The sequence below is a fragment of the Panicum virgatum genome, chromosome 2K, assembly GCF_016808335.1.
Source record: "Panicum virgatum strain AP13 chromosome 2K, P.virgatum_v5, whole genome shotgun sequence".
Classification (NCBI taxonomy): Eukaryota; Viridiplantae; Streptophyta; class Magnoliopsida; order Poales; family Poaceae; genus Panicum; species Panicum virgatum.
The window spans coordinates 66056271-66082561 of NC_053137.1; the positions used below are offsets into that span (position 1 = coordinate 66056271).

The 26291-nt window shown below is 47.1% G+C and overlaps 1 protein-coding gene and 1 pseudogene across 7 annotated transcripts; both read right to left on the bottom strand.

Moving 5' to 3' along the window:
* Positions 1 to 2756: 2756 nt before the first annotated feature.
* Positions 2757 to 7465, bottom strand: LOC120695603 (annotated as a pseudogene).
* A 1694-nt stretch (positions 7466 to 9159) lies between these two features.
* On the bottom strand, positions 9160 to 23029 carry LOC120694709 (protein HUA2-LIKE 2-like). 7 transcript variants are annotated; one of them, XM_039977919.1, is made up of 14 exons: positions 22615 to 22983; positions 19888 to 19970; positions 17180 to 17801; positions 15720 to 17113; positions 14285 to 14750; positions 13688 to 13796; positions 13493 to 13605; positions 13239 to 13420; positions 11248 to 11716; positions 10558 to 11158; positions 10123 to 10287; positions 9938 to 9987; positions 9726 to 9808; positions 9212 to 9622 (listed from the first exon to the last, which is right to left on the bottom strand). In XM_039977919.1, the coding sequence occupies exons 1-12, from the start codon at positions 22744 to 22746 to the stop codon at positions 9944 to 9946; spliced, it is 4380 nt and encodes a 1459-aa protein (XP_039833853.1). In that variant the 5' UTR covers positions 22747 to 22983; the 3' UTR covers positions 9212 to 9622; positions 9726 to 9808; positions 9938 to 9943. The 7 variants fall into 7 exon arrangements, with proteins under 7 accessions (XP_039833849.1, XP_039833853.1, XP_039833852.1 ...); XM_039977915.1 differs by having other exon boundaries at positions 9160 to 9622; positions 9749 to 9808; positions 15720 to 17801; positions 22615 to 23029; XM_039977918.1 differs by having other exon boundaries at positions 9749 to 9808; positions 10123 to 10272; positions 15720 to 17801; positions 22615 to 23029.
* Positions 23030 to 26291: the final 3262 nt, after the last annotated feature.

Sequence of the window (26291 nt, forward strand, 5' to 3'; positions counted from 1 at the left end):
TGCACCTCGCCGCCATGGCTTGAGAAATAGAAGCGCTTTTGCTTCGGAGAGCGCGTGGCCCTGGCGTAGCCGCGCAGGCCGACGCGTGAAGCGTTGATGTGCGGGACGGCGGCGAGGGCGGCGGCTCCAGGCAACCGTTCCTTGGGCTTCATCGGCGCGAACCGTCTGTCGCGGCGGAGTAACCGCGGCGAGCTTCGACGGCCGGCGATCGGTGGCGGTGACCGCGGCGTGGGGGCGGTCGCTGGCTTGTCCCCCGACCGGGGGTGGACGGTATTTCATTTACCGTCCACCCTAGGGTCACGGAAGCCGTCCGATCGGCAATGAACGGCAGGATCCGAGTGGAGAAAGGCAAGCTGTTGCGTCTTATGGGCTTCAAAGCTCAAAGTCCAACAAGCAGCTACAGGTGAAGTGGGGCAGCGAGGCTCGAAAGGCCCAAATTGCCACGACACCGCCGCTCGAACTGAAACTCCGAGTCTCCGACGACGGTTAGCTCGCCCGGGCTCTTCCTCCCCTTCCCCGTCGCCGGCATCTACGTCCTGGTCTGCTCAAGCATGACTGGACTGGAGGTGTTCTCCATGCTCTGCAGATATATGATTACAACCCACTTCGCTGTTCTAAAATGTAGAATGTACTATGTACAACGCTGAGCCTTGAGGCGAGCAAGCAACAGATATCAAAACGCAGAGCAGATCAACGGAGTGAGGAATTTTTGTACTTCCAACTTTTGTATCGGATAAGAAGGTTTAATTTCAGGGTGTGCTGCTGTTGAATCTGTTCTGCCATGCCCCTGCGCTCCATAAGCAATTATGTATAGTTCACGGCAATGGCATTTGAAGTTAGGGGGTGCGTAAGCTATCTTGGGATCATGGCTAACTCACTGCCTCACTGATTGGTGGCTGCCGATCCAATTGGAGGCGGCGCGGACGCGTTTCTTCGCTGATCGGTGGCTGGCTGTAATTGTTCAAGCGGCTCGATCAGCTATCAGTCTGCCAGTGCACGCGTCGGCTTCGTCGACATAGCTTGACCTTCCGGAGCAGGAGAAGCGTCGGCTTCGCGTTTTGCTTCGGAGAGCGCGTGGCCCTAGCGCTTCGCCGCCGTGGCGCAGCCGCGCAGGCCGATGCGCGGCGCGTCGATCTGCGGGACGACGACGGCGAGGGCGGCGGCGCCAGGCAGTCGTTCGATGGGCGTCATCGGCGCGAACCGTCTGCGCGTCGGAGTAACCGCATCCTCGGATCCGCGGCGAGCTCCGACGGCCGACGAATGGTAGCGGTGACCGCGGCGAGGGGGCGGACGATGGCTCGCGTTCCCGTCCACCGACCAGGGGTGGACGGTATTTCATTTACCGTCCACCCTTGGGGTCTTGGAAGCCGTCGGATCGGAAACGAACGGCAGGATCTGAGCGGAGATGGTCGGGCTGGTGGGTCGCATGGGCTTGAAAGCCCAAGTAGCAGCCCATTGGTCAACGTGGGCTGTGGCTCGTGATTCCAGTGATGCGCGCGGACCGGCCATTGTTGCCTCTCCTCCACCGTCGGCGGCGGCCTCGACGACGGCGGCCGCGGCGGCGCGATCAGGGCGTCGCTCCCTGTCCACCATCCGAATTGAAACTGCTTCAACGGGGTTCCTCTCCCCGTCCTCTCTGAATTGGAACTACGGCGGACAGCTCCCCCGGGCTGTTCCTCGCCCCATCGCCGTCGCCTCGACATCCTGGTCAGCTTCTACCGTGCCGCACAACCGCTGAGGATGAGGTGCTCTCCGTCAGCCTGCATGCCACCCCATTCATTCAAGGGCTCCTGGCGATCCAGCGCATGCTGCTGTTTAACGGGATAAATCTCTGAACCTCTGACGCATGCATCGACGCCTGACGAATTCTCATCCCTGGTCACTTGCGGCGATTATCGAGAGATTCTACTGAATAAGCTAGGGCGGAGTCAAAACTGGCCTGCATGTTTGAACTAGGAGTTGGCCGCTCGATCTTACTCCAACTGAATTGTACTGTAGGCTCAAAGCTCTTGCATGGTTGCAGTGCGAGCAATGAGCAACGAACTGTCGAAGCCCCAGGAGTCGAACACCTGCATATTTTTCTTCTTCTCGACGAGAAGCCGCGCCTGTTTCCTTGCGTAAATTTGTCAAATTATCCTCAAATTGACAGGCCTGTTCTGGACCAATGCATGAGTGAAGTATATGCAGCTGCCTCTGCCATGGAATCGCAAATTTGTGATTTACGCGCGTCTTCTTCCTTTCAACACATCTCTCTACCACTTCAACACTACCAGGACAAAATAACATAGGAATGCATACCGCCTTACTGTACATGTATATCTTGCCATTAAACATCCTAATTGAGCTCACGATGTTTATACCAGTACAACATACATTCTTGCTTTTTTTTTGTTTCTGTCAAATCTTTACATTATATTTGCTCTACTATACTAAACACGAATTGTTCAATTTCCGGGTACAGACATCACAGTTTTCTTTGAATCCAGCTGCAGCTAGTCACTGACTGACACATTACTGACACCAGCATGCATCTAGCCCACAGCACGCAGCCAAGTGCATACAACACGTACATAACTATTACAAATTTTGTAGCTACTTCCTGTTTGTATATGTAGTGATGAGTTACATATATAAGCCAAACTCTTTGTTGGCCTCCGCCAACAGACGTTTTTCTTTCTTACATACAGTACTTGATAATAACACAAACTTGATGCTGCTGCTGCTGATGTTGATCAGATTATGAGTGATGGATATATATATATATATATATATATATATATATATATATATATATATATATATATATATATGTTACCTATATATATGTAGCACACAGGAAAAGGCCAGACCTTGATCGATCGCTCTCTCATTACCCTCAAGTTCCGCCGCACCTGTAGGTGAACTTGCAAGAGTCCCCGACCTTGACGGTGTACTTGTGCTGCGGCTTCACCAGGAAGGGCGGCAGGCGGAGCAGCGCCTCGCACACGCAGTCCGGCTCCACCTCCTTCAGCCACCGGCAGCAGTCCCTGTACGCGCGGTGGTCGTTGTCCTCGTCCTCGTCGTCATCGTCGTCCTCGTCCTCGTCCTCATCTTCGTCGTCGTCGTCCTCGTCCTCATCTTCATCCTCGTCCTCGTCGCCGCCGTCCTCGCCGTCGCGCAGGCGCCCACGGCGGTGGCGGCGTCGGCGGCGCCTGCTGGAGCGGCGACGGCGACGGCGGGTGACTACGCCGGCACCGCCGCTGCGGGTGTGGTTCCCCACGGAGCGCCTGGTGCCGTTGCGGCGCGCGACCGCGACGTCTTCGTCGGCGGCGTCCACGTCCACCTCGACGGTGATCATCGACGACGCGGGTTTGCTGGCGACGCCGCTCGGTGACGAGGCCTTGCTGACGACGCCGCTCGACGCCGCGGGCTTGCTGACGCCGCCGCTCTTCTTGTTCTGATTGCGCCCGCCGCCGCCGCCGCCACCACCATTGCCGCCGCCGCCGCCACCACTATCATCACTACCGCCGCCGCCGCCACCACTATCACCACCACCACCAGCATCATCACCACCACCGCCGCCTCCGCCTCCGCCTCCGCCGCCGCCGCCGCCACTGTCGTCGTCCTCATCCTCATCCTCGTCCTCGTCCTCGTCCTCATCCTCGTCGTCGTCGTGATCGTGGTGACGGTGCTCCGGGCTGGTGGGCGGCAGGATGGCGCAGGCCTGGCTGGCGATGGCGAACTGGGTGAGGCAGAACTTCTTGGTCTGCGCCTCCGCCGGCACGCTGAGGAACGGCAGCAGCAGGACGGCGGCGAGGATCGCCACGTGGAGCGCCGGGGCAGCCATGGCTGAACCGGCCGGCCGCCGGCGCATTGAACAAGAGGGGGATGGAGCACGTATTAATTCTCCAAGAAATCTAGTTGCATTGGTGTTCGATGCATGGTAGATGCGTGCCGCGGCTTTATATATATATGGATCGATCGACCTCACCGATCGATGTCGTTGTGGTTGCGAGCTGCGGCGGAGAAGCGTCGTGTTTCTCTTTGCATGGTTGCTGGATTCGTGCGGGAATGGGAGTAGGGGGGAAGGTGATGAGTTGTAGCCTTGTAGGTGCCCCATGCTCGCCGTGTGACCATTGGCTCTCCATCGGTTCTGTCTACTACTTTTGTTTACTCGTGCTGTGAGCACGACGAGTTCGTCAGGTCGATGATCTTTGTGTGACTTGCTTAGTTTAATGGACACCTGCTCGGGGCCTTTTTGACTGTGTGATGATCTGCCTCTCCCTGTTGAGCTTGAGCCTGACGAGGAGGACCCATTTGCAATTCGCTTCCGGGTTGGACGACCTTGGCCAGACAAAGGCGCACACGCACGCCTTGTGTCAAGTGACCTCAAGGAGTATATTTTCCATTAAATAGCTTTAATTTGAGATTCACATAATAGGTTAGAGTATTTGATGACTGTTTGCACTTTTCACATCACAGCAGCACCTCTAATTCTTTGCATGCCATTATCATTCCAACTCCTAGTATATATCAGCTAGAACATCTCCAGCAATAGTCCCTACTTAAAGTCTCTATTTTCTTAAGTAGGGGCTGGCACCAATGTTATGGGGCTCTATTTTTGTGTACAACTTCAGCAATAGTCCCTACATTTCAGCCCCTATTTTTATTATGGGAGGTTGGGATCCATATGTTAGTGTCTAACTTTTTTTCATGACATGTGGGACCCCTTCTCTCTCCAACCTTTCTCTTCCTCGGTTCCTCATGTCCAACGGATGACGAGGAGCTCGCGCCAGGGCCGATCCGCAGCAGCGGCGCGGAGGGGCAGCGTAGGTGGCGCGGCGCCGCCGGGTCGGTCCGCGGCAGCGACGCGTAGGGGCAGAGGAGGCGGCGCCCGCGCGGCCGAGCTGGTCCGCGGCGGCGGCGCGAAGGGGCGGTGGAGGCGACGCTGCGCGGCTAGGCCGGTCCGCGACTGCGGCGCGTAAGGGCGGCGGAGGCGACGCCGCGCGGCTGGGCCGGTCCACGACGGCGATGTGGAGGGGCGGTGGAGGAGGTGCCACGCGGCCGAGCCCATCGGCGGGGCACAGTCAAAGGACGGTCCGCCGCCGGTGATGGCCTTGAGCGCCGCGGCGGCCGGCGTGCTCAATCCGGCAGTTGGGGGCAGGGTTCACCAAACCGGCCGGAACCGGTCCGGTTACCGCGGTTACCGGTCTAACCGGCCCGGACCGGTTCCGGTTCCGGCCGGTTTTAAACCGGCCCAAATTCAAATTTTAAATTTGAATTCAAAAAAATAGAAAAATCCCAAAAAAATCTTAAAAATACTTCAAGTTGCGACGAATTTAATGATGTCAAATTTTTTCAAATATTCGTTCATTTAGTATACTTTGCGAGCATTTGAAGTTAAACAAAAAAACGTGCATACAAAAGTATACAAATATAATGTAAAAGTAGTACAAAAAAGGGTTGGAGGGTTCATTTAGGCTAAAACATATTATACAAACATTCATTTAGTATACTTTGCGGATATTTGAATTTAAACAAAAAAAAAATTGAATTTAGCGGGTTACCAGTCAAACCGACCGGTTACCGGTCAAACCGACCGGTTACCGGTCAAACCGGACCGGTAAACCGGTCTAACCGGCCGGTTAGCCGTTCGAAACCGGTATAACTGCGGGTTTTGAATTCAAATTTGAGTTTGACCGGTTTTTACCGGTAACCGGTCAAACCGGACCGGTTAGCCGGAACCGGGCGCCGGCGGTTCGGTCCAAACGGTCGGATAAAAAAACCCTGGTTGGGGGTGGGATCCAGGAATGGAGGCCTCCTAGAGACCCCCTAGGCCTGGCGAGTGGAAAGGGAGATTTGGAGACCTTCTTATTTTAGGGGCTCGAATAGAGGGTTTGCTGTTGTTAGATTTTTAGACTTTATCCTCTAAATTTGGAATAGAGACTCAAATAAAAGACCTGCTGGAGTTGCTCTAAACTAGCTATGGCTGTGTTAACAGCCAGCCGTCATCAATGAATTTTCTGTCCACAAATCTTTTCACCTCCTCGTGAGTCAAATGTTTTCCCCCAACCCTCTCTTCTACTCGTAACCGATCCTCGCCCGGTGCATCCAACTTCTGCAAACGTGACACATGTGACCTGAAAACGAAAATTAAAATTCCAGGCCTGCCACCCCTGCGGCACGACGACGCTGTCCATGCGCGTCCCGTAGAAGACGACGGTGGCGTAGCCGTTCCAGGCGCGGCCGAGGTAGATGCGGCTCGTGCCCGTCACGGCGCCGCCCTTGAACACCAGCCCGCTGGGGCTCCCGGCGTCGAGCCGCGCGTGCGCGGTCACCCACCGCGGCTGCGGCCCCGGCGGCATGGTCGACACGAGCGCGCAGTCCTCGTACATGGACTGGCGCTCGTAGCCGAAGACGAAGTCGACGCCGCCGCGGACGAGGCAGCGGCGGAAGTGGAAGTAGTGGCGCCCCCGGAAGTCGCAGAGCGTGTCGCCGGAACTCAGTGCCGTAGAACGCGCTCTTGTCGCCGCCGACCAGCGCCGCCACCGCCTGGTTCTCCTTGCTCAGATCCCGCGCCTTGTACGTGTTCTGCGCGCTTGCATGATGGCGTGCGTGCGTGCGTGAGCGGCGTTGGCGAGGCGTGCCAGGAACGAACAGGCCGTGACGGTCTATGGTTCAGGGCTCATGATGATCATGCATGATCTCGCCAGGTGCTAGCTTGAGAACGTACGAGAAGTACCTTGAAGGAGATGCCCGCCGGGCGACGAAGTTGTCGGAGAGGACGGTGAAGGTGGCGCTGCGGAACGTCGGCGAGAGCTCGTCGTCGAGGCTCACGTTCGGGCGGCGCATTATCTGGTCGATGCCGGCGCGCGTGTGTGCGTTGAAGCTGATGCCCGTCCTCGACGACGAGCCGGCGCCCTCCAGCAAGATGTAGCGTTTCCGCGCCGGGAATGGTGACCTTCTCCCTGCACGTACGTAGGGACCAATGCAACAAATTGCTAGATCATCATCAGACAAAGTAGTGAAGTACTCCATTTCTTTTTCTAGCTACTGCATCATAAGGGCTTTCATTGTTGTGTTCAATCTCGTGCACGTGCTATGTAATCATGTAGATGCATGTTAGGATCATGTTTATTTCCCAAGCATGCATAGTTAGTTGCATGTTTGACTCGGTGTACAAGGCCAGAACCGTGCTGCGTTCACGGTGCTTCCGAGCGGGCTTGTCGCCACGCCACGCATGAAACATTCCTGCGCTTTAGGCGGGCACGACACAACGTGAGCGGGCGTGGCGGGGATCTCGGATCTTGAGCACCGATGAATAAGAGAACGGAAAAAACAGCCAGAAAAGATCACAACGTTGGGCGACGCCATTCTCAGAGTGTCTCTGTGTTTTCTTCGTATTCGAGTGAGAGAGCCTGAGCGACGTCGTGTCCGCGGTGAGCGCGGACGCCAGAGCGTTGTAGATCGCCGTCGGTGCAGCCATTCCGGCAGCCGGCGCCAACATTCATTACATATGCATGGATATCATTTCATTATATTGATGCAAATCATTTTCTGAGGGAAACTATATATATATATATATATATATATATATATATATATATATATATATATATATATATATATATATATATATATATATATATATATATATATATCTTGAGGCTTTTATTTCAAGATTGCAAATCTATTCATACAGAAAAATGGCAAAATCTCTTGTCAGAGAAAAGAAGAAGCAAAATCTAGCTATCTGTTGTGGCTTCAGTGGCTGCAGCAAAATGCCACGTTGTGCAAGCTCTAGCTATCAGTCCTGCAAGCATGATTGAAATTTTTTTGAAGAGGTAATTTGCAATGACACAACAAACACGCAGATCGATATACTAGCACAACAGAAGTAGGGTAGTAGTAGCACGGACCAGTAGCTGCCTGCATTTACATGGATCTTGATCCAGTTCCGGTTAACATCCGGCACGAAGTCAACCGCCGACTGCACGGTCCGGAAATCGCCTCGCCCACGCCTATCCACGGTAACTCTATGCTGTGGCCGGTGCTGGTGCTGATTTGTTGTGAGAGAAAAATATTACTAGCTAACTGGTGGCTGCTGACTGGTGCTGGTTTAGTGTAAGAGAAAAATATTATTGACTAGATGCAGCCAACAGAATGGGTGATGGTTCTGGACACCGGCGCCCGTGCCAAGCTCACCTTGGCGTGGACGTACAGCCGGAGCAGCAGCGCGAGGAGTAAGATCGACGACGACGATCTGGAGAACCAAAACGGCCGCATCCTAGCTAGTTGTGCGTATTTTGGTGTGGATGACGTGGTTTGTACATACATATATGCATATGCCCGTGTGGCCGGAGGAGTTTAGATTTAGAGCATTAATAGTATTAATATATATTGGGATATCGAGATGGATGCACGTCACGGCGACTCGGCTAATCATCTCTCAACCTGCCCCCTCCCTTCCGTCCTCGCCGTATAGACCGAACGAATCACATCCCAATCTCCGATCAGTCGCCTCGCGGTCGACAGAAATATCATTTATCACTAAAAACACAACGCCGTTAAATTATAAAATATTTGCTCCTACATAAAGTGGAACCCAGAATCTAAAATACAACAAATAATTTTTGTAACCACTAGACTATATGCCCTTTCACAATATCAATTTCTTTAATTGCCTTAAATCTTCATTTTCCCGTACATGTGGCCATAGGACTCGATTGACTTTTAGGAGCTGTGGGATGAATTGAGCATTAGGCGAGAGCTGCATGACTATTCCACCAAAAAATGCTAAAAGAACCCAACCACAATTTTGTTTTTCTTCAATTGAATTTTGGTGAAGTCTAGATGCACCCTGTTTTGGAATTAAATCTTGGTGTCTTACTGTCTTTGCAGAAATCACGAAATAAATCAGTGACAACGTGACGATCGGTTGCTATACTACCCCTGTCCTGCCTTCGGTTTGTTTGTTAGGCAACTTTGCTCGTTCACACTCTGAGAACTGGCAATGCAATGGCTTTGCTAATGAATGTCGAGGGCTTGACCATATATAAATTAAAAATAAATGATGGAGGAAGCGTGGTATAAATATAATCATTATATTCGAATGGAGCCCATCACTTAGTGGCAGCTGCTTACTTACAAATCAAATGACTCGTGTCAATTCCAACGAAATGGTACAAATTCATTGTACATTCCCAATCCCATAACCCAAAGACAAGCAAAATGTTTGGGAGAGTGTCGTCTCAGCCACATTCAGACGAGTGTTGAGCCATACGCGTGGCATCAAAACGAGATGCCCAACAGTCTACAAGTTCAAAATCATTTGAATTTTGACTATACTCTGCTGTTAAACTACAAACTAAGTTATCTTAGAAAAGAGTTTCACAGAAATAGGGTTACATGAACCAAATACAGATTTCAACAAGATGAATTGTTGGGTTAACAGCAAAAATCTATGGACCACTCTTCACAGGATTGGCCTATAGCTCCGTTTCTGCATTTGCGGAATACTGCTACAACTACATATGTACAGTGGGGGTGGGTCCCATTCTTATTTCAGGATATTTCACGTTAAGCAAACCAGCGAATGGAGACATCGACGAATGCTTCACGATTCACCAATGAAAAGGAAAGCCTTAAAAAACACAAGCAGAAAAATGTGTTAGATAAAAACCACAATGAAAACAGGCACCAAGAAATTACCGTTAGATATGGTTTCTAAAGGAGTAAATGCATACTGTTAAATATTGTCAAAAATTACCCATTCTCGATAACCAAGCAAGCACTGCCAATCAGCTATAATCAGAGTTGAGTCGGCATTCTGCAATAATGAAAAAAGTGAAAAACTTAAGCAGCGGAAATACTCTTATTCAACACTTTACAATTACCTTATCCCAAAATAACCATGTAACTTTGTAAAGGTAACATGTAAGAACAGTAGTTCAAATACCAGTAATCAATTATATCTATCATGATCGCGCCTTCCATGCCGCCTCCAACCTGATTTCACAATGGGTACTAACATTCAGCTTGAAGTGCACCAAGAACAAAAAACAGACTCTCACAACATATTGGGAATACGAAGATGCAAAACAATGACACCATATGGCCGGAAGTAAATATGAAAGAGCACACCTCCATTGGAAACAGGTGGCTCCATTGTCTGTCTGGAATCAGGAGGGTACTTGGATCTCCTATGAGGCATAGACCACCCAGAACATGGACCTGGTGGAGGCTCCAGAGGTCGTCCACAATGAAATTGGTTGGGTGGCGCTTCAAAGTGATCTGAAAATGGGGGATCTGAATAAGTAAAGGTTAGTGCAGTCAGTGATAATACTGCCAACTGGACATCGCTAGAAAACACTAGACATCGTTTGAAAAAAAAAATGGATGATCATTCAAAAAAAAGTGTCAACTGGATATTGATGACAACAAAACTGGATAGGTATAAAAGTATAATAATTCATGAAAACTCACCCAACTAATCTTGTATTCCAGCAAAAACCTATCAAAACAGTTGGATGCAAAACTTCAATGATGGAATGGATAGGGGGGGAAAAAGGGAAATACCTGGTGGAAAGAATGGAGGAAACCTTCCACCATCCATAACTTCATGGTGCATTTGCCCCCTATAATGAAAGTGGTGCCATCTATCATCGAAGCGATGCATCCCATCATCAAAATAATGCCCTCCACCATCAAAACAATGACCCCTATCATCAAACTGGTGCCCTCTATCATCAAAATGAGGTCCCCTATTGTATCCATGGTGTCCTCTGTCAAGTCCACCATACTGACAACTCTCGGGATAGGGAGGACCATAATTCCACGGTTGTGTTCTCTGTTCTGGTTCAGGTGGGTATGGGAACTGATTCGGACCTGGTGGATGCGGCGGTGGATGTATATGGTATGCGCTATTAGGTAGTGGCGCTGATGGTGGTTGGTGATAATTATTTCCATGATGTGGTACTGAGGGCCCACATAAGCTGCCATGGGGTCCAGAAGGATGGAATGCTGCAATAGGCTGTGGCGGCGGAGGCGGTTGGAATATCTGATTAGTATGCCCTGCGTAACCAGAATTGTAGTGTACTGGAGGCTGCGAAGAAGCTACACATGCATCCATGTTGCCTCTGCTGTTTGCAACAGAATAAGGGTTCTGGCCTTCAACATTCTGCAAAGAACATCAATGAATAATTATAGTCACTGAAAAATTAAATTTCAGAGCAGTCTTTCTGCACAAACAAAAGAGCAGCTACATACATAGTTGGCTCCTGGATGCTGCTGCTCAGCACAATCAGCTGCCACAAGCAATGCTCCTTGCACCTGTGAACCTTGAGAGACAGGACAGGGTGGGCGCGGTTGAGGTGGCGGTGATGATGGCAATGGGGGAGGAGATGGGGCTTTGTCATCAGGTAGGGGCGGAATGGAACTGAGCTGTTGAGAAGTTCTTGTATAGCTAGAGTTATTAGTTAGACCTTCTTGGCATGTGGAGCTGGCTTCAGCTCCAGTTGATGGGGCTGCATCCTCCATCTCAAGTTCACCATCCACTTCTTCCAAGATGAGTTGATGCTTTGCCGCATGCAAATGGGATGCCTCTTGCTCACTAGCACCAGTAACTTCGTGTTCATCAGGAGTAAGACCACCAAAGCTCCTCTCCTCAGAGGACCTTCCATCCTCATTTTCAAGTAGTTTCGTGCAAATTAAATTTTGAAGATGAAAACCAGCATTGCTGTGAAGAATGGAGCATAATGAACAGATAGTATTTAGTACAAAAAGATGATACAACAGTTCAACATACATAAACAGAGTCTGTTATATATAATAAAAAAAATAAGAGCACGCCTGATATACAAAAGTAACATTTGGAAATTGATGTTTTCATATTGTTGTTCGGTCTCCTGAGTACCATCACCAGACAGCAGTCAAATAGAGAAGTTTATTTGGAAAGTACATTTACACCTAGTCGGTGGCATCATGAGTCATGACTACAATTTGTCCTTGAAACTTTTTGAACATTTCAGTACTGATACACGATATTTTCTTGACACATCTGAACTGGTTCCAAACAAGTAGAAATAGAACAAGCACCTATACAATAGCAGATGATTTCAATAGTACCAATCTGGGATTGAAGAAAAACAGAAACAATTTGTCCATGGGTATATAACTGAAGGTACCATCCCAACCCATACATACTGGCCAAGTATCATGGTAGTCTTGCATGTGAAATATAAGTCTCATTACAGATTTTTCAATGAGCCAGCCAGTATCAATCAGGTGCAGTATATCCAGGCTTCTCATTCAGAAATTCCTTGGGTCTGCTGGTGCAAGTATTGAGTACTATACTATCGGGCCAAGAATTGCTGGCCTCCCGTGAGTTCTGGCCCCACGTGGGCCCTGTGCACTGTTCACGCGGGTCCCACGTGGGACCCGCATACTGTTCATGCGGGTCCCACGTACTATTTAGGTGGGACCCACATGGGACCCACATACTATTCAGGTGGGACCCACGTGGGACCCACGTAATTTTAAATTTAATTCAATGCTTCCTTCTCTTTCTACATTACCCTTCTTCATTTTTTTTTGTTTTTCTCTTTTCTTATACTAATAATTGATATACAAAAAGTCATATGCAACACCATTTTAATTTTTTCCCACACCTCACAACCGTAAACTAAAAATATATTTATAAGAGTTATTAAAATTATGAACCAGTTTAATCTAACATAAATAAATCTATTTCCTTCTAATAATTGGTTTTCATAATTCATAACACGAATCGCACGGTACTATTTACAATGACCCACATACTGTTCACAACTACACTCACACAAATACTACTAATCATAAACTTTAATACATATTTAAAAAATTACCAAAAGCCTTGAACCATTCCAATGTAACGTACAAATCCCAACAAATATTCACATCCAAATAATTGAATTTTAATTTTCATACAACTTTTTTCACTATATAATGTTTCTTCTTTTAATTATTTTAAATAATTTTTTTTGTACAGGCGCGCATCGCGCGCCAACCTGTCTAGTATAATCTCTTGGAACCTAGGGTGAAGCTAAGGTAATGATATGCTATCAGCACCAAACTCATGTACTGATGATTTTTTTCCTTTTAATATTATGTAAAGATTAACAAAACCAATCCAAATGATGAAAGACTACACAAAACATTTTGTAACAGGAATAAGCAGAATAAACCTTAGAAATGTCCTTATTGAAAAAGTAGAGGCCTACCTTCCATACTCATCAACAAGAAATGCCTCATTATCCCGCAAAGGGTCATTCAGAGCTCTCTCTGTACCTGAAGGACGGTGAGAGCTTCCAAATGACGCCTCATTAAGAGCTTCAAGCTCTTTAATATGGTGGTGAATGATGTATTCTGAAAGGGTTTTTCTCTCAAGCCAGAGCCTCAAAACCTAATCAGCAAGAAACAGAAACTTGTGAAGTGTTAAACACATATGCTTCAATCAGTTACCGAAATCACTTGCCTTAAGACATTGCCTCCGATTCTCCCAAGCAGAATTTCCAGGTGGTGCAGAAGCATATATAATTCGTGGTAAGACTGCCTGGATAAGAGAAGGATAGGCATCACCAGGTCCACCTACATGGTTCATGGCAGTAGCTTAATAGCTTCAAATATGCCCATTCCAAACTACGAAACAAATATAAGATTATGCATGTACCTTTCTGATTGCGACAGTACCGGATTATTGAATCGACAAGGAAGAACAAATCGACCCTTTTATATAAATTAGTTTCCTTTTCCATGTGTTCAATAATGATATCCATTACCTAGATTGTTGAACAAAAGAGAACAGAATCAAATCACATCTACATCACACAGCTTGAAACAATTGACTGGTATAAAGGCTTTTTAATAATAATATTTGAAGGCAGTAAAAGCTGTTACTATGCTCGAACAAACATCCTTAAAATAGTGGTGAGATTATGCCATAGTGGAAAACACAGCGAGCCCACTCCTAGCTTGTGAATAGCATGCTGTATCATATTGAAGAGTGTACAAAGGCCATGGGATAATATATGGGACACTATGGCAAACACATTCTTATGGTGGACAAAATCAGCCTTTCAGATGAAAACTGATCTGTTTATGGGAAAGTAGCCATGAGTTAATATCATCACAATTTGGGGGAAGTGATGGGAAGCAAGTAGAATGGTAGTAACAAAACCATGTGGAGTTATACAAAATAGAACCAAGATAAAACCACAATGAAACAGCATGCCTCTGAAATTAAGGTGAAGAGCTCACAAGGCCTAACCTCACCAGCAATGCCATGCTTGGCACAGTCCAGTGCAAGTCGTGTTGCACGAGATATACTTTCCTTTGTTCGTGTTAGTGTACCAACAAAAGCTTCAAATGCCCTACGTGATGAATTGGCTTCATGACGACCTGCTAATTTGTCCAAGCCCTTCGGTTGAAGATTATCAAAAGGAATCATACCACTATCTTCTTCAGTATGAACCCTATCTGATGCAGACCTTATTGTATGATTTGAAGGTGAACACTGGTCACTTGATCCTTCCTTCAGTGAAGGTATATTCAACAAAGGTTCAGAAATAAATTTTGAATCTAGAGAACTGTGCATGAATGAATTTGACTGAGAAAATCCACAGGCATGTCCATCAGGAACTAGTTCTTTTGTAGGCATTGAATCTGGAGATATGCTCTTATCTTTTAGGTTTAATCCATGGTCGAGGTCTCCTGGTGCAATTGATGAACAATGCCTACAAGATTAAAGATTGAAACTATTATTAACCCTAACGACATGGTTAATGTTGGTCCAGTGATAAAGCCCCCCTCTCCCCCACTCAAACACCTGGGTTTTAGGGTCGGAGTGGCTAGAAGGGGTGGTCTAAGTTGGTATCAGAGCTAGGTCCCGGGTTCGAAACCCACCAGCCACGCATTTCTTCCGCTGCGCGATTTCCCCTGCGGGGTTCGCTGAGACCAGCAGCCAGCAGCCACAGGCGCGGCGCGGCGCGGCGCGGCTCGCTCGCCGTAGGGGGAATGTTGGTCCAGTGATAAAGCCCCCCCTCTCCCCCACTCTAACACCTGGGTTTTAGGGTCGGAGTGGCTAGAGGGGGTGGTCTAAGTGTTAAGAACACCTGAGAAGAACTGACTAAGTTACATATTCTTAGCGGCACCAGAGAGTAGACAGAAAATATGCCATCTGTAATTGCTAGGAAATATAAGCAGTTGGAAGACTAAATATTCGCAGTTGTATTCTACCTATGGATATAACTAGAACGAGGAATTCCATCTTATACTTCTAGACCATTGATAGACTTGTCGGTTGGAAGATAATAGCTGAACTAACATTAAAATGCAAGTCAAATGCATAACTAAATCAATCTTAGTTATACCGTGCTTGCTTTGCTTAAGCAAGTGCTTAATAGTTAATATCACCACCTTGTAGCTAGTAAAAGTATTGAACTATCCAAGGTTTGGCCCCAACTACAATTGCCTTCTAAACTCCACCACTGCTTATTCTTTTATCCTATTTGTACACTGTGCAAAACATACAGGCAAGTAAATGTTGAAATGTAAACGTGGGGACAAACACATGGCTCCTAAGATTTGCCGTAAGTTACATAATGCAAAAATGTACACTGTCCAGGGCACCAAGTAAACAAATATGGCTATATAATAACAAAAAAAATTGAAGGTTTGCCTTTTGCACGAAATAGAAGACTTACGCTTCAAATATCCTGGTGCTTGTGTCAGAATGAATACATGAAACTTTATAAACCAAACAAGAGCCACTTGTGTCACAAATACTAACTGTTGATTCAGCTAAAACAGTGTCATCATGCAGAACAGGATCGCAAGTGCCATTAGCATATGAGACAACAGCATTTGCTTGGCTAATTGGCTCAGGAGATACACCGACAGTTATGCTGAAAGCATTTTTAGAGCCTTCAACTGATTCTCTAGGCTCATTTCCACTTGGTTCGTGTGAAAGTGGTTGATCAAACTTAGATACAAGAGCTGGCTCTTCCAATTTCATGGAATGGGTTGGTGTTTTTTCACACTTATTGCTATCAATCCCAGTATGAACAACCAAATTGGGTACATTTTCATTGTCCATGCAGGCTTCTTCAGAAACTCTGTCTTTCTGTATATTGTCATTGCGATCATCATTTCTCAAATCCAAAGAAACAGGAGAGAGGGCATCCTTGTTCAACATGACAACTTGTGTGATATGCTTTTGGTCAGTTGGGGCATCTGAAGAATGTGCACTCAAAGACACCTTCGGACTTTTAGCCATTGCAGATTTTGGACTTTTAACAAGTGCATCTGCAGAGTTGTTAAGAGGGGACCTTTCTGTTGAAGCAGTGCAGCCTTTCAGACTAACTTCATTTAACTTTGTAGCTTCAGGCAGAGTACCAAAAGTTTCACATGTATTAGCAGACATAGCTTCTAAGGCACGATGAAGGCGTTTTGATGGAGGCAAAGCAGCTTCTACATCCAATGTCAAAACCTTTGGTTGGAATTCATTATTATTATTACAAGAATTCACAACTTCTCCTGGCAGAGAGAGGTTTATGTTGGGTGAACCATCTACACTTGGAGGTAAGTCGTCGGCTGATTGATCCTTTCCAGATATTGCAGACATTGTATGCTTATAACAGGGATCTTCATGTTTAGCTGGCTCTTTATTGTCAGAAGAATGGTCTTCCCCTGCTGTGGCATCCTCCAGTGCAGGTCTTTCCATTCGTACTCTTGCCCTTTTGACCAACGGCAAGTGCTCATCTCCATCCGATTTGTTAATTTCGTTCCTTGAATTTGGAGAATATACAGTATCTCCTTTTGACTTAGGCTGCAATCCCCTATCCATATTTGATACCTCACTATTGACAGGATAATTTGCACGACTAGTGTTTGGCCTTCTTTTTCTTCTAAAAGTTTGGGTTGTGTTAATGGGAAGATCAACCATTCCACTCAGTTTGACTTCTTTATCCCTGACTCCATTTTGGGGTACCTCATTACTACAAGTACATTGTACATTATCTTTTGCAGTACTCAGTTTATCATCATTACTAGCACCAGAGGGTGCCAGTTGACTTCCGGATCCTTGACTATCAGAGTCCTTTGTCGCAGAAGGGGAACACGGGCTAGGTTTGTCATCGTCAATGCATCTATGCCAAGCAGAATCTTCCTGCTTGTCACCAGGAATCAAATCAACAGAAAGCACATTGGTACCATCCATCAGGCTATCAGAGTCCTGACTTGTTATTAATTCAGCACCTAATGAACTTCCTGATCTCCATGCTAATGCAAAATTACCATTTGGGCAAGAATCTTGTTGCTGTGAATCTTCTTGACTCTTCTTTGAACATGAACTGGCATGCAAAGGAGATTGTCTACTCTCATGAAGGAGAGGTGACTTTTCAGTAGGGTCACCATGTGCAGAATTCACAACACAGTGCTCACCCACCGTTGTATTGATTTTAGACCGAGAAGTGTTGTGATCCATAGAAGAGGTGGGACAATCCTCCATCTTGTTGTCATTGGCCAGATCAGAACCATCCTCAAGAGCTCCAGTATCCAAACTGCTACTGTTATTGACATGATTTTCGACATTCGTCCTCAAATTATTTTCAGTCAAGACACTCTTATTATTTTCATTAGTAGTCTCTTTCTTTAAAGAATCATAAATCTCAACTATTTCCTTAACTGCTCGGACAAAATCTGCGCCTTTCCCATGTCGCTTAACAAGTAGAGATTTTTTCTTCTCTTCAGTGAATGCCTTAAGGTCAGCATAGCTACAGAAGGCACTAACATATATAATAAAAAAACTGATGTCAGAAAAAATTGAATTTCCAGGGTTGGGATTCAGTGAATTGAGAAGTAAATATCCAAATCCCATAGTTACCGTGAGGTGCAACGGGTGCAAATTTACCAGTATCTTTAGAATAACTCACTTCAATGTCATAAATTGATGGGAAACTAATATAGAACTGAACATTAAGTAAGAAAAGAGATCATTACATCAAGTTTCCATAACATTACTTAATTAATACAAGATTCCTGAGGGCAAATGCACAACCTCAAAGAGAAACTAAGAGTACTGCTAGATTCTCCAAACCTGAACCTAGCCCATTGCACGGTGAGGCGTTAATCTAAGAAATGTTGGAACTGGAGCAAGTACATGATCCAGAGAGAATGAACTAAAGTAATAAAAAACTGTGCAAAGGTTATGTGGACAGCACTTTGTAGCCAGAACTGGGAGCACTTGGCCTGACTGGCACTAAATTATTTAGAGGAGTTTTTTCATTTGTGTACGTGGCATAAAGAGAAAAACTTATATCCTTGCCGGACTGTATATGCTCTAAAAATGAACGAACTAAGGTAATAAAAAAATGTGCAAAGGTGATGTGGACAGCACTTGCTAGCCAGGACTGGGAGCACTTTGCCTGACTGGCATTAATCTATTTAATAGTAGGTCTGACTCGTTGGGACATATATCCTTGCCTGACTGTATATGCTCTAAAACGAGGCTTCTCTTTAATTGGCCCTGACTTTGTCAGAACATGACGTTATTCTTCCAGACTTTTTGAGTTGCCTGGAAGTAAGATACTGTCTGTAAATAGAAGTCATCCTGATTGATGGTATGAGATGAAAGCATGATAAGACCACCACACTACAAAAGGGATTCCACAAAAGTTAGCTAAACAGACCTTTTATGAAACAGTAGGGAAGACCCCAACTGGATCTGTTCTGTATTTATAAGAAAGTCTATGTACACATGTACAAGGCCTTAGTCCCAAAGAGAGATTTTAACAGCACGACATTATTGGAGATTACACAACCAAGTAGAAACTGGCGCTTCAAGGAGAGTTTTGCACTATGCAGAACCTATCTAAGTTCCTCCTTGAAGGAAGCCTTCCATCTAGCTAGAGTTAGAATGCCAGCGAAAAAAATAATAGAATTCCAGTGGCACCAGATAAACCCATTAAATATGGCATTCATCTAGCATAGAGGGCATTTCACAAATAGACAGTTAAGATTACAACTTACAACTTACAAAACTAGCGTTGAGTATACTGACATCATATCCCATGAATAGTATTGTCTGAGAACCTTTTCACACACCCATTTTTACCGTCTAAAGCTCCATTCATAAACAACCATTATCTTGGATATTAATGTGACAGCATATGATCATTATTCCTACTCTTCTTTGATAGATGCCTGAAAATCTGTTAAATTGTGCATACATTTTTTGTAAAATTTGTAATTTGTAAGATTGCATTTGAAGTTTTCTTTAAACAACTAAAAACCGTGGAAAAGTATAAACTAATTAACTAGCATCCTACCAACATGTTAGGCTACAATAATAATCCTGAATTTGTAATGACATTATATAGTCATTATCTCAACTAAAATAAAGAAATTCTAAGACATTAACCACTGTCCTACCCATATTTTAACGTAAGAGGTGGTGCTCATGCACATAGTGGTATACAATACCCAAAACAAGCTTTTTATGAGGTAAGCATATGGAAATCCAACTGGCAACTACAAAGACCTTGAGTGACCATAAGGTCAAAACCACTTAAATCCTCATTATGCCTAGGGATACCTGACAGATACTTCTATAAATTATGGAATTATGCAGGAAAAAACATGGTCCACTTGCAAATAAAAGAAGCATAGGGATGCTGCTTGTGTTCATCAATATGAGGGAATATGTGAAAATATATTGGAACATGCACATCAGTACATCCATTTTCATGTAATGACAGGATCGACAGTCAAATTACTTATGTCCAAGCAAACAATTTTTATGAGACAAATAGGCATATATGGAGAGAAAGCATCAATAGAAAAGGAAGATCTGAAATTCAAAGTGATACTCACACTTGTTTAGTTCCATAAAAATAGACCAGCAACTTCTTTTTGGATGCAGGAGGAAGAAGGTTCCATTTCTGTGGTTCACTTATCTGTAACAGTATGGGTAGTCATGAACTGAGATACTCGATGAAGATATTCTCCAATTTCAACTCAACAACAATGCACATAATCAAGAGTAAACAAAAACAAGACTATAAATGCATAAATAGAAACAGAAAATATAAAAATAAGCTTCTCCCAGGAAATCCCAGCTCGAGAACTTATGAAGTTAGCCTCATGAACATGCCATAAAAACAAGAAAAGAAATGGTTTGCTGAAATGGCACCGATGAACTTCTGGAAGAGTAGAGACAATATTAAAATAAACTTTTGGAGGGCAAAGGCAAAGAAATACATCGTAGTTGATGGTAAGCAACTGTATCACTTATGACACATGAAATACAACAACAACAACAACAACAACATAACCTTTTTTTCCCAAGCAAGTTGGGGTAGGCTAGAGATGAAACCCGAAAGAAATAAGTTTAAGGTTCAGGCACATTGATAGCTACTCTCCAAGCGCTCCTATCCAAAGCTATCTCTTTAGAAATATTCCAATCCTTAAGGTCTCTCTTAACCGACTCATCCCACGTCAGTTAAGGTCTACCTCTACCCCTCTTTACATTATCGACCCGCTCAAGAACCCCATTACGCACCGGCGCCTCAGGAGGCCTTCGTTGGACATGTCCAAACCATCTCAACCGATGCTGGGTAAGTTTCTCCTCAATTGGTGCCACCCCGACCCTATCCCGAATAACTTCGTTCCGGACTCTATCCCTCCTTGTGTGCCCGCAAAACCACCGCAACATCTGCATCTCTGCTACACTATAGGTTAATATCAAAGTTAATGATGGTTGAGAAGGATATACTTTCTACATTAACACATGAAATGACGGGTAGCTCTCCTGCGTGTTTGAGAAAAAAATTAATATATATATAACTAATGGGCACCTCCAAAATCCAGATCCTAGAAAGCATGAAAAAGTTAGAAAATTGACAAACATACAACTGCAGGAAAATGAGAAGCAAGCTATTGGCAAAAGAAAATTTCTAGAGAAATTCCTACTCACAACAGAAGCCCCAATTTCAATTGTGTTACACTCTGCATAAAATTATAAGCAGATGTGTCCAATATTAGAGGGACCTATCATCTATGTCTCGTTTCATTATTGATAGGGCTTATTTCCTCATCACATACGGACTCATTTCCAAAATAAAAGTAAACGAACAAGCAGCATTATGTCAAGACTATATCCTACCTCACTTGTTAATGATCAGAATACTAATCAATTGGTAAAATTAAGTATATAACTATATATCATCCTGTCCAGCTCTGAAAAGGACCTTACAGTACCACCTATACCTCAACTATGCCTTGAGATCTATAAATGTTGGCATGGACAAAAATTTTTTATGAACTGCTATATCGAATGTACAAAAAAAATATACATGTGTTACTTCAATGGGGAGTTACAATCAAATTTCTAAACCCTATCATGAGAAAGAAATAGGAATTTTATCAAACCAATTCATGGTGCCCACCAACCTTATAAGAGCCAAAGTCACCAAGGGGCTAAACCATGTGAGAGTAGTGCAAACAAATCAAGTGAGAGTAGTGCAACGTTGCCCCATCTTCAACCGGAGAGAGTATAAGGATTGGCACAATGAAAATTCGTCTTCAAAACTACTGTAGTCCCACAAATGAAAACATCCATAGTTGCTTCCAAATCTCCACAGTTCATGTACATATATAATTGTTAGAGGACCAAACTGTCAAGGGATACATCAGATGCAAGCATCAGAAATAAGAATGCCAACTATCAAAGAGCCATTTGAAACTTCATAGTTTCATATGAACAAGATATCTGCATAAGCTTATTGCATATATGCCATCTGCTGTAAGCCTGTAAGGGTTACTAGGTAAGAAGAGTCTTCTAAAGAGGCGTCCATAGTAGATCGAACCAAACAGGCAATCGTCAGGTTCCACCAAAGTACCCAGCCAAAATCATCCAGAAACCATTGAAGCCCATATGTTGGTACTAATAAGCAAAAAATTAACATCTCTGCATTCACCTAAAGGACCAAGAATTACCTAAAATATGGAATCATTAAGGTTGCGAGCATACGGCGTGAGGAACCAACATTTGATCCAACAAACATCATTGGTTAACTACATCTTCATTAATACCAAAGTTAAACAAGCTCCTATATACCACTCAATTTAATTCTATGACCCCGTTTGCCAGAAGGAACGAGATCTCGATTGTAGTAACCACTTTATCAATGCAATCAATATTGGAGAAATGCATCACATTGCAGAGAGAAATCATAGCCAGGGCATGGAAGTAGCAGAAACTTACAACGTGTTCAGAAGTTCTATTCATTGGCGAGTTACTCACCACAAATCTCATATGCCGAGAAAACCCTAAACATGTCAATCCTCACTAACCACACCACTAAAACGACAAAAACTAGCACAGATTAATAAAGGCTGCCAAATCACAATGAGCAGCGCATAGAAACCTTAACTTTTAGTACGGATCAACGTAGTACAGTAAAAAAAGTTTACTTCCATCAAACAACGAACCCTAGGCAAGCTCTCCAACTACAGTTAGAATTCTCAAACTGCATGGTGATGCCTAAACTAGTGCGAGGGGTGCCGGATCAGAGAGAACAAGCGGCCAGTGCAACTCACCACGGCCGGCCACGCCGGGAAGCCCTTCATCTTAGCGAGTACAAGGTCGCCCACCTTCCACTGCGCCGCCGCGGCAGCTGCGGCGGCAGCCGCGGCCGCGGCCGCGCCGCGCTTCTTACGGGCCGGCGGCATCGCTGACCCTCCCGCCCACCAGCCACCGGCGGTCAGAAGGCGCCTCCGTTGCGTCTAGTGCCAGGGGCGGCAGCGCCGCCGGATGCTGGGGCGGAAGCGGGTCCAGACTTCGTGGCGGCGGCGGCGGCGGCGGCGGCGAGAGAGGCAGGAGGCATGTGGCGCCGGAGTGGGGATGCGGAGGCTTCCAGAATTCGCTCCCTTCCGATTTGATTTTACTGGCGCTCTTTCCCAATTTTTCGTCAATTTTTTGTTATTGGTGCCTATAGGAGTTGGAGTTCCGTTTTGGTGAGAAAGAGAGCAAAAGCCCAGAATTGAGGTGCTTAATAGCCACGTAAGCACTTGTAGTTGTACTATATTTCCCTCGATGACCTACAGGATTGTGATTATAGTTCTAAAGTACTAGTTATACGGAGTTGCTATTTCTTTATCTTGCTTCCGAGGAAAAAAATTAAAAACTAAAGATTTTAAATAGCAAGCTACTTTCTCCGTCTCAAAATATTCATAGTTTTGACTTTTCTATTAATCATTTTGGCTTTTTAGATTCATAGTTTTTACTCTGCATCTACGTATATATTATATCTAGATCCATAGCAAAATTTATGAATCTAAAAAACTAAAATAAAATTTGGGACGGAGGGAGTACAAGTATACAATGGTTCAAGAGAATTATACAAAAAAACTTAAAACACATGATGGGCATCTGGGCCCACAACCTCCTTCCAATCTGGGAGAAAGGAAAGGACTCAAAGACGTCTAATACGCAGCCTACGTACACAGTGCGGCCCATCCGCACCCCCCTCGAACCCGCGGGGCGATCTCCGCCTCGCTCGAGGGCTCCCCGCCGAGACCCTCGACCGCACCCCTCGTCTCCATCTCGCTCGAGGGTAGCGAGGCTACCCTCGGGGGAGCGGATCATCTCTGTCTTGCTCGAGGCCACCCCTCGACGGAAAGGACAAACGGCCCTTCCACTCAACCGCCCGTCGTACGGAGGCATTAAGAGCCAACCAATCCTCCACAGCGCCCGGATCAGACGGCGTCAGGCAGCCACTCCGCGCAGTGGCAGGGACCGGAGTCCCGTCCGCCAACTCCGATCACTGCTCCGCCATCCTGAACGCTGTGGTGACACTATGGGAACCTGCGACGCAGTGCAAGACGTGCTCGGCACTGCTCCAGCCACTGTACTGCCAACTCCCCGTACCTCCTTCATGCTTTCCCCTCCGCGGAGCTCACGAACGGTATGGGCACGACCCTCGGGAACGGCTCCGGCCTTAACTAGGACAAAACCCTGGCCTGCAGGGCCCTCGGAATGTCGCCACGCTACGCCTGGATGACGGTGCCCCCTACAGCAACGACCATGCCGCCCGCTGGAGCTACAAGGACGTTGATGCGATCTCCGCAAGACCAAGGACGACGCCCAGGACGACTGTCATGCCAGACGCCAAGCCCCACAGTGTACTTTCTACAGTGCTCGACCACTGCACCCCCGCGATTCGAGGAGAAGACGACGACTTCCACGACCTCCTGAGCATGTACACCGCCCCTCCTTGCGTCTATAAAGGGAGGAGGCGGGCTTTATCTTGGGGGGATTGAGCCTAGCGGCACAGAACACTTAGCACCACTTACAGAGCACATACGCTCTTCTGAGGCCCGATATTGGCACTCGCCTCAATTAACTCCTCCTCTAGTAGAGACCTGGGAGCTTCCCTCCCTCTCTCGCCTCGCTTGTACCTCCTACTACAAGCACCCCCGGTGAAAGACAGTATAGTGCTCTCGCACACTCTTTTGCTGGACGTACGGCCCCGTGGCCGGAACCAGGATAAACCCGTGCGTGACTGTGTTGCCTCTTGCATCAACCATCTGGGACAAGGAACACGCAGCATCATCACTAGTTGGGTCCGGGCCGCCGGGTCAGGACGCCGACAGTTGGCGCTCCAGGTAGGGGAACCTGCGTGACATTTCTCTTTTGTTCCCATTTGATCTCCAGGGATGGCGAGCAGATCCAACCCATTTCCCATGGGCGCCTCGGATCCGCTCCCAGCAAGATACGTGATTTGGTTCGGGAGTCTTGAGTTCAGGGCAACCGGCAACGGTTACCTCATGGAACTCCTCTCGCCCAGACGCAATCCCGACACTCCGACTTCACCAGCCCAGCGCAATAGGCGCTCGGGCCAGCGCTCGCTACAAGCGCGCATGGGGCGGCGCAGGGCGGCACGCCTAAGCTCCCCCACGTGGGTTGAGATTGGCATGTCGCAACTTAGCGTCGCGGAGCCACCACTTCGTCATCACGTGCCCCGACGTCATCTGCGCCGGCACCATCATCGACCGTAGCCCCAGTACCTCCCAGGGAGGGCGCGACTGCGCCGTCGCCCTTTCCCTTCGGGATGTGCAATGCTGCCACCTACGCCTCTTCATCCAGCACCAACTTCACCGAGTACGAGAATCTGCCAGGTCATCACCTCCTCTCGATCCGCAATCTCATCGCGTCATCTCCTGATGACTCCTACCCCGAGACGGCGGGCTCGATCGCCAACGATATTAGCTTCTTCATGGACAACTTCACGGCCGAGGAGGCCGAGGACTACTCCGGGGTCCGCGACCTCGACGCTTTCCGCTCATTCCAGCTCGCGGCGGCTTACTGCCTCACCTGCTCCGAGGACTCCAGCGAGGGGGATTACGATCTCACTCCTGAGTGCTTCATGGTCCAGCTCGCGGACGGGTGAATCGGCGACGCTCCGGGCAATAACGGGAACGGCGGGGCAGACGCGTAGGCAAACCAACCAGTGGTGCCTGTTGCGACCCCTTCTTCGTCGTCAAGCTCGGCGGCATGGCAGGTGCAGCTGGCGCAACTCAAGGAGCTTCAAGCCGGGCTCAACGAGCAGCGCCGGCAGACGCAGGAGCTGCGCACTGCCGTCGAGCAGTAGCGCACCGTGCGTGGCGAGCAGGCCCGGGCAGCGGGACGCGTCGCCCGGCAACGGATATGAGCTGACAACGTCGACAGACCACCAGAATTGAAGACGGCTAGCGAGAAACTCGTCGCTGCGGCCTACCTACTCCAAGCAATGCCCGAACCATCTACGACTTCGGGTCGCAACCTGCGCCAAGAGGCACAGGTGCTCATCAAGCAGGCTGTCGTGCAGCAGGCCGAGAGCTTTGCGTCTCACATGCGCTCGACAGTCCCGAAGACCGGAGGTGGAGCACTCCAGGGCCTCGAGGCCTCGGTGCACTCTCCCCCGGGAGTGAAGGGCAAGGCAGCCGCAGCGGACGGTGTGAAAACACCCTCGGTGCATGACCGCATCAGAAAGAGTCCCGCAAGGGAGCGACTCCACGACACGCGCGGACACACCGGCAACGGCGACGCCCGCAACATCATCAATGGCAGGAAGTACACCCCTCGACGGGGTGGCCTCTTCGACCCCGAACAAGACAGGGTCGAGTCACCGGAGCCTCCGGGCACCCGTGTGTTCAGCCGGGAGATTCGTACTGCTCCCTTTCCCCGCGCTTTCGACAGCCTACCACCCTCGTCAAATACTCGGGCGAGACCGACC